Source organism: Vigna radiata, chromosome 2 (assembly GCF_000741045.1).
Source record: "Vigna radiata var. radiata cultivar VC1973A chromosome 2, Vradiata_ver6, whole genome shotgun sequence".
Lineage (NCBI taxonomy): Eukaryota > Viridiplantae > Streptophyta > Magnoliopsida > Fabales > Fabaceae > Vigna > Vigna radiata.
Window position 1 is genome coordinate 23,246,419 of NC_028352.1, and position 19,142 is coordinate 23,265,560.

General features: G+C 27.7%; 2 protein-coding genes across 2 annotated transcripts; both read left to right on the forward strand.

Moving 5' to 3' along the window:
- Window positions 1-6,713: 6,713 nt before the first annotated feature.
- Window positions 6,714-7,621, forward strand: LOC106753479 (wound-induced protein 1). The gene has a single exon (XM_014635298.2). The coding sequence runs from the start codon at window positions 6,982-6,984 to the stop codon at window positions 7,300-7,302; it is 321 nt and encodes a 106-aa protein (XP_014490784.2). The 5' UTR covers window positions 6,714-6,981; the 3' UTR covers window positions 7,303-7,621.
- Window positions 7,622-16,963: 9,342 nt separating this feature from the next.
- LOC106755755 lies at window positions 16,964-18,626 on the forward strand. The gene is made up of 3 exons (XM_014637965.2): window positions 16,964-17,481; window positions 18,210-18,279; window positions 18,356-18,626. The coding sequence occupies exons 1-3, from the start codon at window positions 17,143-17,145 to the stop codon at window positions 18,415-18,417; spliced, it is 471 nt and encodes a 156-aa protein (XP_014493451.1). The 5' UTR covers window positions 16,964-17,142; the 3' UTR covers window positions 18,418-18,626.
- The last annotated feature ends 516 nt before the right edge of the window (window positions 18,627-19,142 follow it).

Consider the following 19,142-nt stretch of genomic DNA (forward strand, 5'->3'; position numbering starts at 1 on the left):
AAAAATAAATTGTTGATGTGATAGAAAAGAGATAAAGAAAGAAAGTTGAAAAATGTTTTTGAAATCATATTACATTATGAAATAAAATGTGTTGTGAAAAAAAAAATTAATGATATGAACTTGTCACAATAATATCATGTTAATAAAAAAATGTCAAGTTTAATTCAATTAATCAGAATCGGAAAAACATAGATTTTAATTCTGTCTTATCATCTTTACTCATTAATCAGAATGAGAGTGATTGATTCCTTAAACATTAATATTTAACACTGAAGATGTATAAGTTGGATTGTACTTTTAGTATACAAAAACTTATTGAGATATTAATTATTTTCATTTATATGCTAAACTCACTTTATAATATCATCAAACAAATTAAAAATATATATAATTGTCACATAATATAATTTATTTTAAGTTTTTTTCATATTCATTTCTATAAAAAGAAAAAAACGAATAACGTTTAATTGTGCTTTTTTAAAAAGCAGATACCAGCAACGTAAACAATGAGCAAATAATTTTAGATATAAGCTGAAAGTTTTACTTAATAAAATAAAAAGTATAGAAAGTTATGATTTTAAGATTTTAAGTTTAAATGCTAAATATTCTGAATGGTTTACACGTATAGGAACATTAATAAAGAAAATATTATAAACCAGTGTAGCCTTGATAAATGGTGTCCAACCCAGGTATCATTAGTGTTGTGTTTGTAATAAAAGTGTGAGTCAGCAAAGCAATAATATATAACCCACTGAGTCCTACAACTTTAGGAGCACTTAAAAAGTCAAAGCAAGGAAATGGAGTTTTAGATCTTGTTTCCTTGGTCGAAGTGAAACATAAGATGAAGTAGATAGCGACAGAGTGACAGTGACAGAAAGATAGATAGGTACATTGATGCATTGTGAATAGGTTGTTTCTTGCATGGCACATAGGAGTGGTGGAAAGTTCCTTCTAGGGGAGTGCGTATTTGGGAATTGCCATCCACCACACCCAACATCCACACCATCCATGGCCCATCTTTATAGCCCTTTAGCTTTTACCAAAAAAAAATTTTAAATAAGATCTATTTTTTTTTATCACCAAATTAATTAGTTTATTTTGTTAGGAAAGAGTTAAGTTTCACTACTTCTTTCACCTTTCATCAAATTAATCTTATAACTCCTAATTATTAATGAATAAAGTTAAATCTATTATTCTTTTTTTCAACTTTCTCCGTAAATCACTTTACAACTTTTAATAATATTAAATTATAATATATGAGTAAAGAATAAATTTTATTTTACTCAACTAATTTTTTTGTAAGTTTGAATTATAATTAAGTTTATCCAGTTTATTATACAATTTATTATCAAATATTTTCCATTTTAAAATCTAATTATCTTTTTACTTTGAAAAGATACATTAGAATTTTTTTTTTATAAAAAAGATAAAACTAATTTAGAGTATATAATTATTTTATTTTAAAATAAATTATAATTTGATAAATAAATTTTATATTTAAACCTTTTTTTAGTTCATAAAATGTTTAATTTTTTTTAGTTCCTATTAGTTTTAAACAATGTGAACTGATAGATTAAATTTGTATATAGAAAAGTTAAAATATAATTTTTATAAAAGTATATAAAATAAATTATTAATTCAATAGAATATTATTTTTTGACATGCTTAGTTGAGATAAATAAAAAGTATAAAAGGAGAGAAAAAAATGAAGGAAAAAAATATTAAAAAGTAGGCATTATTTTAGTCGTGAGAGTGGAGGAATACTCACTTTTTTTCAATTGAAAATGGTAAAAAAAATGAAAAATAATAAAAGGTATACATTCTTTTTGAGTAAGTTTTTCACGAGTATTTATATGAATAAAAAGGAAAAACAAAATTTGACTGAGTTTTCTCACAAATTAAGAATAATGCATACGTAAGTTAATGTATAAATCATTGACTATCATTGTTGTTACCTTTAATTCACACTTTTATTAATTCTTAGTATCATTATTCTAATATTATATTCAATCACCTATTTTAAATAAATAGAAAATCATAATAAGAAAGAAAAAAATGATATTAACAATTAACTATCTTTAGATGATATTATTAGTTGATTCTTAATCAACATCCGTTCTTATACATTACTATACTTTTTTTCAAGATAAACTTTAGTTAATATTAATATTAAAACTCGTCATTCTAATAATTTTGAATTAAGAAGTGAAATCCAACTAAACATTATTGTATGATTTACACCATGTGTCGAATTATTAAAACATCTCACCTAAATTCTTCTTTACTTTATTAAATGGACGACACAAAACTATTTATATACAATTAAAAAGTACATTTCTATTATATTATGTTTATTACCTTTTTCTTTCTTTCTTTTTTCTTTAGTTTTCTACTCCTTTTTCTTTAATTTATTTTCCCTACAACTTCCTTGTATTTATCTTTTTCCTCACTTATGTTTTTTCATTTCTTTTTCCTTCTCCTCCTTCTCTTCTGTTTCTTTGACTGTAATTTGTAACTTATTTTCCTTTTGTTTTTTCTTTTCAAAACTCTTCTTTATATCTTTATACATCAGCTTTCTTCTTTTTCTTCACTCATATCTCTTCACATCAGTTTACTTTCTTTATGTATTTTATCATCGTGAATTACCGTGATAAAATTGGAATTTAGAACTTTGTAAAACTTTCACAAAGAAAAAAAAATCATTTCTTTTAAAATTCTTATATTTTTCTTAATGCATAATAAGTATACAATTTTATGAACAAAAATTATATAGTAATCTTGTAAGTTGCAATAATAGCCACTAACAATGTTCTTTCTTGCGATAGTTCAATCCACTTAATTAAAAACACAAATTGAAAATTATAAAAAAATTAAACTATATTAACTCTTTCTAAATTACATAAGAAAAAATAAATAAATAAAATTCCTTGTAATATAAAATTAGGATATGCATAATTAAAAAAAAAGTAAGAAAATTTCAATAAACTAGTTTTAAAAATAAAATTATGCATAAATTAATTTAAAGTTATGAAGAGAAAATTAATTAATCAACTATGTTTTTATTATTTATAAAAATATATTTCTATTTTATTTTTATTTGTATTCTGTTTATCCATAATCAAGTATATTTTTATTTTATTTTTTATCAATATGATTTTTCTCTATTGTCTTTGCTTTTGCCAATCACGCAGTTCAATATTGAAAATTGCCTTGGCTCTTTGAAACTTTAAGTTTCGTGATTCATCATAGCAAAGAAAATTGCTACTGATCTTTGTCAAACACATTGAAAATTGCATTTGACTATTTATTTGAAATTGTACACGCAAAACTAACAAAAAAAAAATAAAAGAAAAATAATATTCTAATAATGTCGGTGGAGTTTTATTTTCTCTAAAACATATTTATTAAATTTTAAGCATTTTTATAATTTGCTCGAATATTTTCAATTTTTTTATTGAAAAATTTCGTTAGTTTAAAGTTTTTAAAATTTTTATTATTTGATTTTATTATTTTTTTCCTTTTAGCTTTTAAATTTTTGACCGATTTGTTTCTTTTCTTCTCAAAGTAAAAAAAAAAAAAAAACTTATGAATTAAAAATATTTGAAGAAAAAAAATTAAAACAAGTTTGAAATAAAAAATAAAAGTACAAGTACCGTTTCATTCACTGTAATGTATTAAACAACAAAAATAAAAGAAATATTTTAAATGCTTAATTTAATAATTTTCCTTCGAAATTATAAATGATGATAATTAATTAAATCTGATTTCATCAATTTAAACTGAATAAAAAAAAAGATAAAGTAATATTAAGAAAAAGATGACAAACTATATAAAAGTTTGGGCTTAGATTGTTTAAGAAATTCAGTGAGTTTATTTATTTAATTTAGAATTAAATATACGTTTTAGTTTAAAATATAAAATTTTTTATTATATAAAACTTTCATACATTTTAATTTCCAAAATTTAAAAATAAAAGTATATTTTTTTAATCTAATTACACCAAATTTTTTAACGTGTTAAAAACATTTTTTTGTTAGTATTTGAGTTATTTTTCTGTCTGTGTGTGTGAATATAATATCAAAGAAAAATCATAAAAATTCTGAAAATGATATAATATAAGACTATATAAAATAAAATAAATATTTTGAATATCACCTAAGCAATTTGTCGCATTGAATGTAGGTCTGCGGAGTTGACAAATTAAGAAAGATGAAGTAAAACTAGCTAACCACCTAAAACTATTCATTTATTGTGGATTAGCCTTCAGGACCTATCAACTTAACCAACTATTCATGTTAGTGTTAATTTTCTTCATTATAAAATTACATCTTAATTTTGTTTTTTCATTGTGTTATTATATTTCATAGTATCAAACCTCACTTCTCAATTGGCTCAAATATCCCAATCTTTTTTCTCTAGATTTTTACCATTTTAAATTTTCTATATTTAAAATTATTCATGTTTTACTACTATTATACATTACATTCACTTCTTAGAATAATAATAATAATAACTTGTGGATAAAAAAAAATTAGGTGGAAAGCTCTTTCCGACCAAAACAAACAAGAAATAGTTGCTACTTTTGAGCCACTAGTTGGATTTCCTTTGTTTTTTTTTTCAATGTTTTTCTTTTTCATTCATCTTAATAGTCTTTCCAACTTCTATTGCGATCATTTTCAATTTTTTTCCAATATTTTTTAATAATTTTAATTTAATTCCTTTAAATGAATCAATATATATTTTTGTTACATTTATGACAGTAATATTATTATAGTAATACATAATACTTATTGTTGGTCTTACATATTATTTACCAACGACTTAACTTAATTAATAAATCATCCTTTATTATTTATATCTTATATTAGTAAAATATTTATAATAATTTAACATAAATAATTATATTGACTATTTTTAAATAATGAAAAATTAAAAACATAATAAAATGAAAATAAAGGAGTTGTAAATGGATTAATCTGTTAAAACTTAATTCTGCGTTGTTCTGATTCCTGCCGCAATGAATGAAATTGCGTACAAGATACCACCACCTTCCTAATTAATTAATTTTTTTAATTAAATGTCGCTTTGAAACAGATATTATTAGTACTAATTTATCAACTGCGTCTTTACATTTTCTTAATCTATATTAATCTGCACAGTTGTCATAAAATCTGATAATGAATACTTTAAAAACCCAAAAGTAAATGAGATCCAAATAAGTTCCTCTCTGTTTATAATATTGGTCTTTTTGAAATAATAAACTAGATTAGATAAGATAGTGATATTAATAAAGTAAGCTAAAATATTAATTTAATTAAACTGTAGGTATGTTTAATCAACCTTTCTGCTTCTACCAACCGTAACCATACCTTCTGGTTAAGGAACCCCAAATTAAGCTAAATCCGTTAACGTAAGAAAGTAACCCAAAAAACAGAGACCCGCAATCGCATTTTTATATACACGCTTTCACTTATCACTTTATTCTTCTTTTTAAAAGTCGACAAAACTAACAACATTTTTAAATCTATAAGATTAACATTTTTATAATTGACACGTGTTATAAAAATTTAGAATTATAAAAAAGAATTAATTTTTATATTTTTAAAAGAAAATAAAAAATTTGTGTGTATTAATTTATTTATTTTTTAGTTTGAACAGTTAAACCCACCAAAGTGGCTTTGATACTTTATTCTAAAATAACTGCCGGTTATCTTTAACTTTTTTGTAAGTAAAGAAAAAATAAAGAGAAACGCAACAACGCAAACAAATCTGTAGGGAAGCTTGAAAAGGTCATCACTCTCTTCTACTCACATCACATGACGCCCTAACGCAGCTAGATTTTTTTCACCAAATTCATAAGGTTACTTTTTTTTTTCCTTTTTTTAACATAAATGCCATGGTTTATGATAAGAGCTGAATTTTTAATTGTATTTTTATTTATAAAATATATGTTTTCTTTTAAAAAATTATCTCTCTTTCTTAAAAAAATCGAAATTCAATTCCTCGAAAATCGAATTTTCAGTGATTTTCTCGTAGTCTACTACCAATTAATTGCAAGCCGAATTTAATGCATGTACCATACACAATCAAAAGAAATAGATTGGTTAACTTTTGTTAAATAAATATCACACAAAAAAATTCTTCTCTTCTTTTATTAGTTGCCTTTTTTGAAAAATTGAAAAAATAAATATCTATAAAAATTTAGTTTATCTTTTTTATTTTCTATAAAAGAAATAAAATATAAAAAATGATTTAAGTTTTATCAATTGCCTAATGTATATTTTTTAAAATGATTGATGCTTAACATGAATTTATAAAAAAAAAAATCATTTTTTTAACAATTGGAAATCCATATTCAAATTGAAATATTTAACATTATAGAGTGTAGTGTATAAATTTAATTTGTTGTTGCTGTGGGCAAAGATTTTTCTTCCACATCTACTCCTTCACACACACACACAAACACATCATTGAAACCCAAGTCAAAAAAGTAGGCTTGACCGTCTCCCTTCCTTTTGTTACCTTTCTCATACCTCATGACGTTGCAACATTTATACCCATTAAAACCCTACGCTGTTCCCACTCCATCCACTATCGTTCCCACCAACGAATTAAAATGTGACACGTACACCCACAAAACCGACTCCAGTAAACATTGACCGCACCCGATCACAAACATCGCGGCGCAGCCTTCCTATATAAACCCCTCCTCGGTCCCCTTGCAAGACTCAACACAACTAAACAAGACATTGTTTGGCTGCTCCCAGTTCTCGAATCGTCTTTTCTCCCACCGAAACTCGAAACCTTTTTCTCGAACTGGCTAACTCTCAGGCAAGTGCTTCGGACGCTGATTCCAGCAACAAGCAGCTGGTGCTAGCACTGTATGATGCCCTAAGCTCCGGCGACTCCGCCGCCGTCGCCAAGATCCTCGCCGCCGACCTCGAGTGGTGGTTCCATGGTCCTCCGTCACACCAGTTTTTGATGCGCATGCTCACCGGCGATTCCACCGCCGAAACCTTCCGATTCGTTCCGCAATCCATCGCCGCCTTCGGCTCCACTGTCCTCGTCGAGGGCTGCGACACCACCCGTAACATTGCCTGGGTTCACGCCTGGACTGTCGCGGATGGGATAATTACTCAGGTGAGAGAGTACTTTAACACTGCCCTCACCGTCACCCGCTTCGAAGCTTCCGGCGAGATTGTTCCCGCAAGCTCCGGCACCGGCCGCTTTCCTTGTGTGTGGGAGAGCAGCGTATCGGGTCGGGTCGGGAAATCCGTGCCCGGTTTGGTTCTTGCAATATAAACAATAATAATAAAATATATAAATAACTAAAACGCGGTCACGTGTTGCCGTTAGTGGAATAATTAAATAAAGGGGTTGTGCACGTGGCGGTGACTGGGTCACTCGGTTTCAGGGAACACTGATAATTGCTATTGGTGTTTTTCGGAGATTCGAGAGATGTGAGACCCTTGTTATTGTTGTTTGTGTGGTTCTTTCAGTTTCGTTCATTCTGTGTTTTGGGTACCAATATGGGTTTACCCAGCTGCCTGGATTTTCCTTCTTGTGCAATGTGGTGGTTTGATGATGCAATAAGAATTTCTGTGCTTTGTGATTTTAAGAATCGTGTTTTGGTGTTGCTAAATGCTATTATTAATTATTCTATCTGGCATTTTTCTACCTGAGCTTCAAAACCCAATAGCTTTTATTACTAGTAATAATTTCATCTTAACTTATTCACACATTTGATTGCCTAATATATCTAAATTTTTAGACTATTTAATAAGCTTTTTTGGTTTTTATGAAATTTTCAGGGATATTCTCTCTCTTCATTTTTAGGAGACAAAATTAGAGTAAAGTCGCATAAAAAGTTGAGATTCTGTTGAAGTGACAGCTTCACTTTACTAAAGTTAGGAAGTCAATAAATATCTATTCACTATTAAAAAAAAATGATTTTTAAAACAAAATACTAAAATACTCGGAAGTTAATTTTTTACTGGGTTCATGATTTATTAATTTATTTTTAATTAAACTTCAACAACAACAAAAAAAAATCAAACCCCCCCCATTTAAGTACTCGTTTTTCTTGATAAGATTTAAACTTGATTATTAATTTTAAAGAAATGAAAAAATCAAATATGCCTGACTTGTATTTTATTCTTATTTTCTGACCTATCTTACTGGCAGATGAAAACTTTCATCTGGGGCAGAGTGTCGTTTATCACGTGTAAAAAAACTCATCAATAATTGCAGTCTTGAACAAATGATCGTGAATAATTATACTACTACCAAATTCTCATAGAAAATTCTTGGATTAATGGGAAAATAATATATTTTGAAACAATGGTTCTAATAATAAGAGTTATACTATTTTGGTAAACTGCAATAACTTAGAAAGTTATCAGGAACAGTGAAAGGTTTGAGTGGTGGCATAACTTTTGTGAGTGGTAGGGCTAAGATCCTTGGGGAAAATTCCAAAAGGGATGGAATCGAAAGAGAAATGAATGAAATTGGTATTGAGAAATTTAAGAAAGAAAAAAACTTGTTTCTACTCCTATTTTGATGTGATGTTGCACTTTACTTTTGCTCGTTGCTTACTTCATTGAAAAGACTCAGTTTTCAGTGCATCCTCTATAAACAACAACACCCTTTTTCATCCAATCTGCTGATAAGTTGAGTTCTTTCGTGTGTCTTTTGACTACGTATCATATTTCCAATAATTATCATTAAGGATTTAATTACTCTAATAATTAAATTAACCATGTAATTGGAATCGAGTTGGAGATGCGTCTGGTGTAATGTCTAACCAACTGAATCTCGCAACTTTAATCAATTAATATATTTTTGGCAGCTTTAAAATAAAAATTAATACTTATCTACTTTTATTATTTTATTTTCTTGTGGAGCTATTTTTTATGTTTCTTTCTTTTTGTGAAACTCAAGACTAATTAATGTAAGAGAGGTCTTTCCGAAATATAATAAAAGAGTTTTGAAAAATGTGGAGGCACAGCTAATACGAAGCTGGAAGAAGGTCCAAAATTTTTGTGGCAAATACAAACAAAATCCTATTCACTTCTCTGTCATAAATTAAGGTTGCACACTGATCACTCACACAACCTCAGGAACAATATCACGAATTTTTAATATTCCATCTTACAAATTATGTTTTGGAAAATTGAATTAAATTTAAAATCTATTTATATCATTATATTAAAAATAATTTATAAAATGAAGCTTATAATCATTTTATATCGAAAATTCGTATTTTTGTTGTTGTAGTTGTTGTGGAATGTTCAAGAAATGAAATTATAAAAAATGAAAGTATTATTAAGAAAATAATGTTTAAGAAGATGTTGATGGGTAAGCATGTTCATTGCATTTGATATATAGCATGGTGGTGCATGATATGATGAGATATTGATGGATGAATGGTCGCTTTCCCACGGTCGCGGCAGAATCAGGCAGCACCATATATTTTTTGTTATAGGACCCATTTATTAGATGAGCATTCCTGGTGTGAAGATATTCATGTACTGTGTCCATTCATTTTGTTACATATTTTACCAGCATCTTATGAACAAAACACAGATATATACATCTTTAAATCTTTTCTCTCATGCCTTCCATTTCACGTTTTATATAAATTTCTTACTAAGCAACTACAAATAAAAAACAGCCATGTGCATGTGCATATGTGCCTTTTATAACGATGATTTAGGTGGATGCATCATCTTCTAACTAAGAATGGCTTAATCTATAGTTTTCTTATGTGTGTGCGTGCTAAATAAAATAAACTACTTCCTCAGGTTTTTATTCCTTCGATGACTGTGCATGGCGAAAGCAGCCAAATGTTGTTTTATACTATATATATAAAAACATTAGATTTTTTTAAAAGAGAAAGAAAAAGGTAAAATTTTCCTTTGAAACACAATAATTTACCTTGTTCTTTAATTCAGACATGAGTCTATGAATCTGGCACTGGTTTAGTGACTGATGAAACAAGAAGGCACAAACATTTGACCGTGACATGGCAAATCCAAGACAAGACACGAACAAAGGTATCTGAAGGCTCGGTAGAAAATTATAGGTGTTTTTAGTTTTTCTTAATCTCTGTTCACGATGCATAACGGAGTCCACACCACACACTACTGACTAGGACAGAGATAACAAGATGAACAGTTGAACACCCATATTGTTCCTTTGAACAAATAATAGATCCAGATTCAACAACTAATAATGTTGAGTTGTTGAATCATTGTTATCGGTGTATCTGCAAAAGGGATCCATGACAATGAGACATTGAGACAACCTTTGGATGGAAAAAAACATGTTAATTAATTATAGTTTAATTACAGTGTTCTTCAGAGAAGTAACGACGTTAAGTCAGGATACTAAATTTAATACGTCACCTTCGTTTTCAATATGCCATTCTGCTTTTCCCTTCATCCTATTTTTCCAGTAATTGTTTTCAACTACGGAACAGAATAAATCCAATTGTATAAACACGTTTTGAAATTCTCTGAAAATTAGGTTCTACCGAAAAATAAAATTCTCCTTTTATAGAACTTTTCCCTCAACTTGGGTTATTATTGGAAGTATTCACATAACAGCATCCAAGTTTCATTTTCTTTCAGTTACTTTCTCCGATTTCCTTAACTAAGCGGTGCAATTCTACACTCTATTGCTTCGTTTGGTATGGTATGTATGAAGGAATCTATTTAACGAAGTAAGTTACTAGACTTTCATTACATGATTTGAGTTTATTTTATTGAAAATTATGAATCATCCTCTTCTTTCTTTTATGTTATAATGAGAAAGAAGGAAAAAGCATAACCACAAGTGACTTATATTCTAGGTATACACATTAAGTTGTCTTATATCTGTCTATAACACATGATTGATTATATGAAGTTGTCTTATATGTATTCTTTTAATTCATATTTGTAATCGTTTTCGTTATTCGTAATAGATTAGGTGAATTCTATAATATATCACGAGTTTATTATTATTATTATTATAAAATTATGTTTTGGGTGTTTTAGTATGAGATAGAGATCTATGATTCATTGTATTCTAAGTGTTTTGAAGGTCTGAATACATGTGTTTGTGTCATCATTTATCCTATTTGTCCATTCCATCAAACTTAAAGATTATTTATACAAGATATCTTGATGTGATTAAGTTGTTCAAATAATTAATGTTTTAAATATTATTATCTATCTTTTTATCTTAAATCTATATTTATAGATTTAAAATTGAATTTTAAATTAACAACAACTTAATTAATTATAGTTATATTTTATCATATGTGTTAGAGATAATTTTTTTTGTAAACTAACTGTTCAACTTGTTATTTGTTCGATATAAAATTACACACAATTATGTTTATAACATGGTTGTGTTGAAAATTTAAGTGTGAGTCTATGTTTTACATAGAAATGAGAAATTAGAACACTATATAAAAGTGAAAGAGTCATGAATTCATGATCTTAAAATTTTGGATAAAAAATAGTATCAATTCTTTTATATAATTGAATTCATATCTCATTAATACTGTGGAGTTATTATATAACTATAATTTTTTTTTCAACCAAATAATTTGTTTAAGTCTCTTTTTCATTTTTGTATTAAATAAAGTGTAAGGAATATCTTATCATTTGATGATTTGAAATGCCACCATATACTATTCATGTCAAATCACTGATGAGTAGTAATAGGTGCTATTCTGGAGTGCTGAGCAGTTTTAAGTCATGGAGCGGATAGTATTAATGCTTTATTTGATAGAGAGCGAACAAAATTATTTCAAGTGAACCTATACAAAAAGTCCACAAAATAAGTTAGGTTAAAAAAGTTGTGGCCATAATTAAATCACTTAATGTTATTCAATCACGCTGATCCGGAATCTAAATAAACGTAAATTAGGCCGATCCAAATACTTACAAGTGAATTCATCTTATACAGCTATAATTATATTTAAAAATAAATAAAGGAATATTATTTTTAAAACACATTCATGTACTATACTAATTTTGAAACGAGCTTTAGGAAAAAACTTGTCAACGCAACCTATTTCCCAACTGCATTATAGGTATTTGTTGTAGTGTGTAGCAGAATATTAGATGAGGGTATATCTTCACCAAATATTCTGTTGTGAAAATAGCGATATGAATGTTAATAAGTTAAAGCCAAACTTTTCTTTTCTTATATATTTAATAAATTTTATACTCAATTAACTGCTCTTGAATACTATAATATGTTACAAACATTACATATTAGAGCTTGTTAATTTAGTATGTTGGATATTTTTCAAATATACATTAACATCAATAACAATATGTTGGACTGGCAAATCTTCATGTTTGAATATATAGATGATGGTAATTCTTTTCATTTCAACAATTTTCTTAAATATAAAATCGTTTCCAAATTTCATTTAAATATATGTTTTAGACCCAATATATTTGTCACGTCTATAATAATATTATTGTCAACATACAATTCAAAACCATTTTGAATTGTTATAAACCTACATTGTCTTTATACAAATTGAAATACAAATAAAAAGGAAAAGATTGAGATAATAATAATAACAACAACAATATACCATATATGCTCATAACATAGAAGTTCAAATAGATGTACACCATATACTTTATTAATTAAAATTAGAAGGAGGACATCCGTGATAAACAAAAAAATTAACTAGTTCTTCAAATTTTCATTATTTTTTTTTCATATTTTATTTATAGACCTTCATTATGTGTATCAAATAACACTTTTGTATTATTTAATTGAGAAAAAGATTATTTTCTCATTTTTTTTTTAAATTTTTGCTGCATCCTTAAAAGCTGGAAAAGTATTATTTTAAAAACCACAGTATAATAAATTATTTAATTTTTCACTATTTAAAAAAACGAATTAGGATTAAAAAACAAAAAAAATGAAAAAAAAAACAGTTTGTAATTAAAATATTAAATAAAATAAAGTAGTATCTAACCATTAAAAAAATGACTTCGATTAAAAAGAAACATAAAAATATTGAAAAACAATATGAAATCATGCCACTTTAGGTACGTATGTGAGAAAAAAAGAGAGTCCAGTTTAGATTATTCTAATTTTTCATAGTTAAAAAAAAATTGAAAGAAAATGTTACCTATATCAAAATTATGTATTGAAGTAAAACTTTTAAGATTTGAATTCGTATTTTAAGAACGATTTATATATTTGAGTAATTTTTTTCAACTTTATTTATTCTAATAATTTTGTTTAAAAAAATTACACCACTTTTATAATTGAAGCCTGAAATTGTGAAGTACGTAATTTAGATATAAAATTGAGGTGAATTTGGGTATTTACTTAAAGTGTAAGGATAAGTTCAATTGTTGTGGGTTATGACAAGTCATTTGAGTTTGTTTTTTTGACGTCTTTGCACATCGTTTTCGACATTTTTCCACGACCTTTACTTTTCGTTACCTTATGAGATAAGATAAGAGGCAGTGTATTCATATCGTGTTATCATATACCATCCCTCCCTCTTCATCATACATCAATTTTTAAGCCTCTCTTCAGTTCCTGTCATAAATTTCAACCTACAAACTAAAATCTTCTGTTTACAAATATCTGTTTATAGGTCTGTTTGATCAAATTATTTTAGACTGAATTATCTGATCAAACAACATCATCGACTCATTACAACATATAAACAACGATAACGATGAATTATAAGTAATTATATTTGCTTATTAAAAAAAAGACATATTCAAAATGAATTCAATTAGGGTGTAGTTTTCACAGGATTAAATATAGTTTTTTTTTTTTAATATCTTAGACTTTGAATTACAGTGTTGAATCGTTGAAGTAAATTTGCATGGAAATTCTTTTAGGATAAAAAAACATAGAATAAATGTGATGAAAAGAATAGTAGTCATATTCGCATAGTTTATAAGGGGATAGAATTTTTAATTCTGTGAAATAGCATAAGAGCAGTATCTTATTCCATAGCTAAGCTTTTTGTTAGGTAAACATAAACTCGAAAGTGCAGTGACTGAGAAATAACACAAAATAGAAGCAGTTGGTGACTGAGAAGTGGGCATAAAATTTAAAAAGGTGCTGCTTTTTAAGAATATTCTTCCACCATTTTGAACTTAGAATATCGAATATTCTTCACAGTCATTGGCTGCTCAAAAGTTTTGCTGTAACAGCCTAAAATGAATAATTTCGCAAATTTTAATGTGAGTAGAACAATTTTTTAAAAGAAACCAACCCACCGTTTACCATATATATATTTTTTTTAAAACTAAATATGATATTTAGTTTAAAAAAGATATCAACATCACATTTTAAAAAAAATAAAAAAATAAGTGATAGATGATAAGATTGATTGTATAGTTATTCCAATAAAATCAGAATTAGGTTCTCACACAAACATAAATCTCATTTTCGATCATAATTTAGATATATCTCATTATATTATGAGTGCATTCTTTATAGTATAAACTAAGTAAAATTATCTTAATTTCACATTAATTTTCAATAACAATATTTAATACATGCTAATATTGATTTAATTTTTAATATATAAATTATTATTTTCTATATTTAATTAAAATGATAAAAATTATAATCAGAACCCAAAGTTACATTAAATCTCCAATGATATCGTATCACTTAGTATTAAAAGTTTTTTCAGATCATACAATAATAAAATTGTTTTTACAAAGTTCAAAACTCAACCAAGTGAACGTAAATTATAATTTCTCATTCTTTAAAAAAGTAATTGAACATATTATTGGGATAAACTTAAATTTTAGAAATTTATTATTTTATTAGTTTTGAGTATAGTAATATTTGGTTTGATTTGATAGAGATAAAAAAGGAATGGGTAGTTATAATTTTGTGTTTATTAGGTAGAATATTATTTTATGATAGAATAAGGAGATTTTATTTTTAGATAAGTTGATATTTTATTGTCAGTTTTTATTATTTGTAATTAGCCCAAGACCCAAGTTATCAAAGTTTAATGAAAATCATCCACAATGATTAAAGAGTAAAATTATTTGTGTGAATATAGTGAATTTTTCCCAACACATATCAATCTAATAAACTGAATTTTAATTTTGCTTCTCCTACTCAAGTTTAATTACCGGACTTACATTATGCCTGTTTATTCATTCTCCTTTAAATGAGAAAAAAAGAAAAAACAAATGAGTCTATTTTTATTTTTATTTTAACTTTAAAAACAAGTGATTGGGAGAAAATAACATGGTAGAATAGATCAATACATTGAATTTATTGTACATGCAATTTTTTAATATATTGAAAATAGACTACTTTGTTAGTCAAATTATTTGACCCGCTTGTTAAATTGTGCTAGGTCTATCATTAAATTTAACTAAATTTGAAGTAGTTAAAGTTGTCCATCCAACTTGATTTGAATTTGTCATGGTCGATTGCTTGACACAACTTGGAGCGATAATGATTTAAATTACCTCTCTACTCTACTATTTATTATAATATGTATTTAAAAAAAAATGTCGATCATTTTCATAACTTTCTTTGAATTTCAGATTTGTCTTATTTGTTCTAATGATATCGTAAACATTCATATTGACGAATAAAAAATGAAAATTTTAAATTTAATTAATAATAACATTATTATAATCCATTAGCAATATCTTTTAAAAAAAACTAATTTAATTATTTTTATTGATAAAAAATATTAGAAACGTCTTATATTAAAAGATAAAGTATAAGCTGTAAAACAATATGCAGTGTCAGCTGTTCATTTTGTCCACTTTCTGCGCATCGAATGCAAGTTGCTGCATTTAGTGTATTTATTGTGACTGTCGTTAGTATTTTTTTTTTTTAATTCAACATATTACATCTCTATGATATAATATATTATAATTTTAAATATCCATAAAAAATATTAATTAAATATAATTAATTTTATATATTTTTGTACTTACACGTAATATTGAAGAAATAGTTTGCTATCATTTGGTTAACACGTTTGAACAAAATTTACTTGCAAATGATACATTCAAAGTTAAAATATGTTTTAGTCAGTGGTTTATAAAATTCTCATAAAGATTTTGTTTTGAAATTAAATCTGACAGGAAATACCGTGTACTTTTAACATCATTAAAATTGAACTGGGTTTGCATTATATTTCAAGTGCTCAAATAGATGGGCCTGTAATTGAGTGGATAATCATGTGTGACCATGAGAAATAGACGGGCTTTTTTTTAATATGTTTATTGCCCATTATAAGGAAACTGAGTCTTTTGCTATTGTACCCCACGTTTTCTAAATGCACCTCCATTGATGATAAGAAATGTTAAAAAAAGAGAAGTGTTTTATGCATATAAAAGTTGAATCATCTACATTTATTCTTCCTTCTAATGTATTACCGTAGTACTGTCCCATCAAGCTTGAAATAACTTCTTAGTATTATGTTTTGTTATTTTCTCTCATTTGTAATCTGTTTTATGAGATTTCAAATTAAGTGATTTGTAAATCTGTGGGTTATGCAATTTGTAAATCTGTGGGTTTGATGTTCCAAAGCAAAATATATGAAGTTTTTACCATTCACATAATTTTAAAAAAATTGGAATGATTATCTTGTGATGAGTAGAAATGATAGGTAGGTTGGATGAATGTGAGTTTAATTATCTTATTTTTATTTTTAGAATAAAAAATTTCATTCTTATATATAATGAATATAATTTTTTTATTTCATTTCTTCATAATAAATATAATTTATTATTTCGGACAGTTTAAGTTGAGTGTGTATATTTGGTAACCTCCATTAACAATTTATTAATGTATAATCATGTAATTAATTACTCTATCTGTATACATTTTTTACTTGTTAAAATGTAGTGGTAGCAGATTAGCAATTTTTATATTGGCTAATAATTCATTATCTTTCTCACGGCAGTGTCAACACCCAACAAACAGACACCTTGAGCTATGTTCTAACCATTTTTTTGAAGCACACTTATTTGCTAGACAGAGAGATAGAACATATGTGTTCTTTGTCTTTGCCAAAATTAACCTCCACTTAAACAAACTTTAAGGAAACCCTGAAATATCTGATCTTAAAAGCAACAAATATTTTGTTGTTGTGTGAGATTTGATTTGATGGGAAAATATCTTGAATCTGCGGCGAGGCTGGAGGAGTTATCGCGGATTGTGTCATCTGCGAAGCCCAATATCAGGCCGAAGGGGACGCTACCCAGATCGCCCAGCCGTGTGGTCACTCCTCGAAGTGCGACCCCAATTGGTGTTAAGGTCGAGCTTGCCAAAAAGATGGAACCTTTGGAAGAATGTCGAACACCCCTCGCCAAGGTTGTTGCCGATTGCGCCAAGCGGTGGTTCCAGGACACCCTCAAGGAGGCCAAGGCTGGGGACACTGGCATGCAGGTTTTGGTGGGTCAAATGTATAACTCTGGCTATGGTGTTCCAAGGGATCCCCAAAAGGTCTTTTCTTTCTTCTTCTACTTCTATCATTCTATGTCATTCCCTGTTCAATATATTAATGGAGGGAAATTGGAAATTTGGTACTGGCTCTTTTACCCGAAATCCCTTTTATTGTATTGTAATTTTAATCAGATTGTTATCTATTTTAAAAAAAATGCGCGAATTCAATTGCCTGTTTCTGAGTGTTTATTTGTGATGCTGTTTTTCCTTATGATTGTTTGGACAAGTTTTGTTATACGCACTCACAGTTATGAAAACTGTTTAAGAGTCGGTGGTACAAAACTCCTTGTTTCAATCGTTAATACCGGAAACCTGTGAAATGACCTTCATATGTTAAAGCTTTCTGACAGTCTGAATTCAAGAATATAATCTGCGATGCCTAATCTACCACCTTATTGGATTTCTATTTATAATTTTTTTTAATGGACTTTTGATTATACCTTAAATTGTTTGTTTGACCTTGGTTTTTACTGAAAAGATCACTTGAATTCAGCTGACTGAAAAGCAGTAAGAGAAATGTTGATTAATGGAAGAGTCTTTACTATTTTATTTTTTTTCTTTTACTTTCTTTCTTACCATGAACACGTTTACTCGAACATATCCTGAATATTGCTTTGTGGCCGTAAGACCTACGTGACTACACTTAATTTGAATTGGGTAATTGTTATACTCTTTTCTGCTCCTCAATTTCAGGTTACTGACTACACTATAATGATCTTTGTTTACAGGGACATGTTTGGATTAGTAAAGCGTCAAGAAATCGAAATTCAGTATGGAAAGTGTGTGGTAAACGGCCAGGTAAGCTCTAACATTTGTTGGATTGATGAATTTTGGGTGTATGTATCCTGATCGATCTCTGCGTTGTTGACTTCAGGTTACAGAGCAAGTGATTCAGATTCATGTGATCAGGAGAACAAAGATAAATCACGTCCTTAATTTGGGAGTACAACTTTTTTCCTACAAAGGGATTTAATTTATTTAAATTCTGTGGTACAGTACATGTTAACTTAATATCACCGATGCTACTGCTTATTTGTTGTAACATCCGAAACATAAGTCAAATTTGTTAACTGACAATTGTTCTACAATGGTCCCTTGGTTGTGTTCATTTTCAACAAGGCTTATTTATCTTTCCTAAGATAGTATTATGTTCTTTCCTCTTTCTTTCCCCTAAACTTCAAATCGATGCCCAATGTTATTTTCTGAATCTGGGAGTTTGAGAGGAACTCTTGCACTGAGACTTTCATCCATTCTCCTCAATTCTGTGAGATCATAGTTTACCATTGTTATTTTCTGGAATTAAGCTGCATGAAACTTTTGTTCATAAGCTGCCCGCTTTGGCGCTACTGCAATTAGTTGATAAGGTGTCTAAAAGTAAATGTGGGTTTGATAAAGTTCATTTTTGATGAAATAATACTTTTTTTTTTATCAGCTTGCTAAGAGAGTTTATATGTGTGTGTGTATAATAAAAACAACTATTTCATATAAACAATCATATACTAAACATGCACTATCTAGCAATATTATCAGTAATCATGTGTTGCCATTAGTATGAAGTCTTAAAAGAAAGACCAAGCATCTGGGCATGGGGATCTGTTTTGGGTGTTGTGTCAAAATCAGTTAATACCCAGGATGTATTGGGAGATCTTGTGCACAATTTT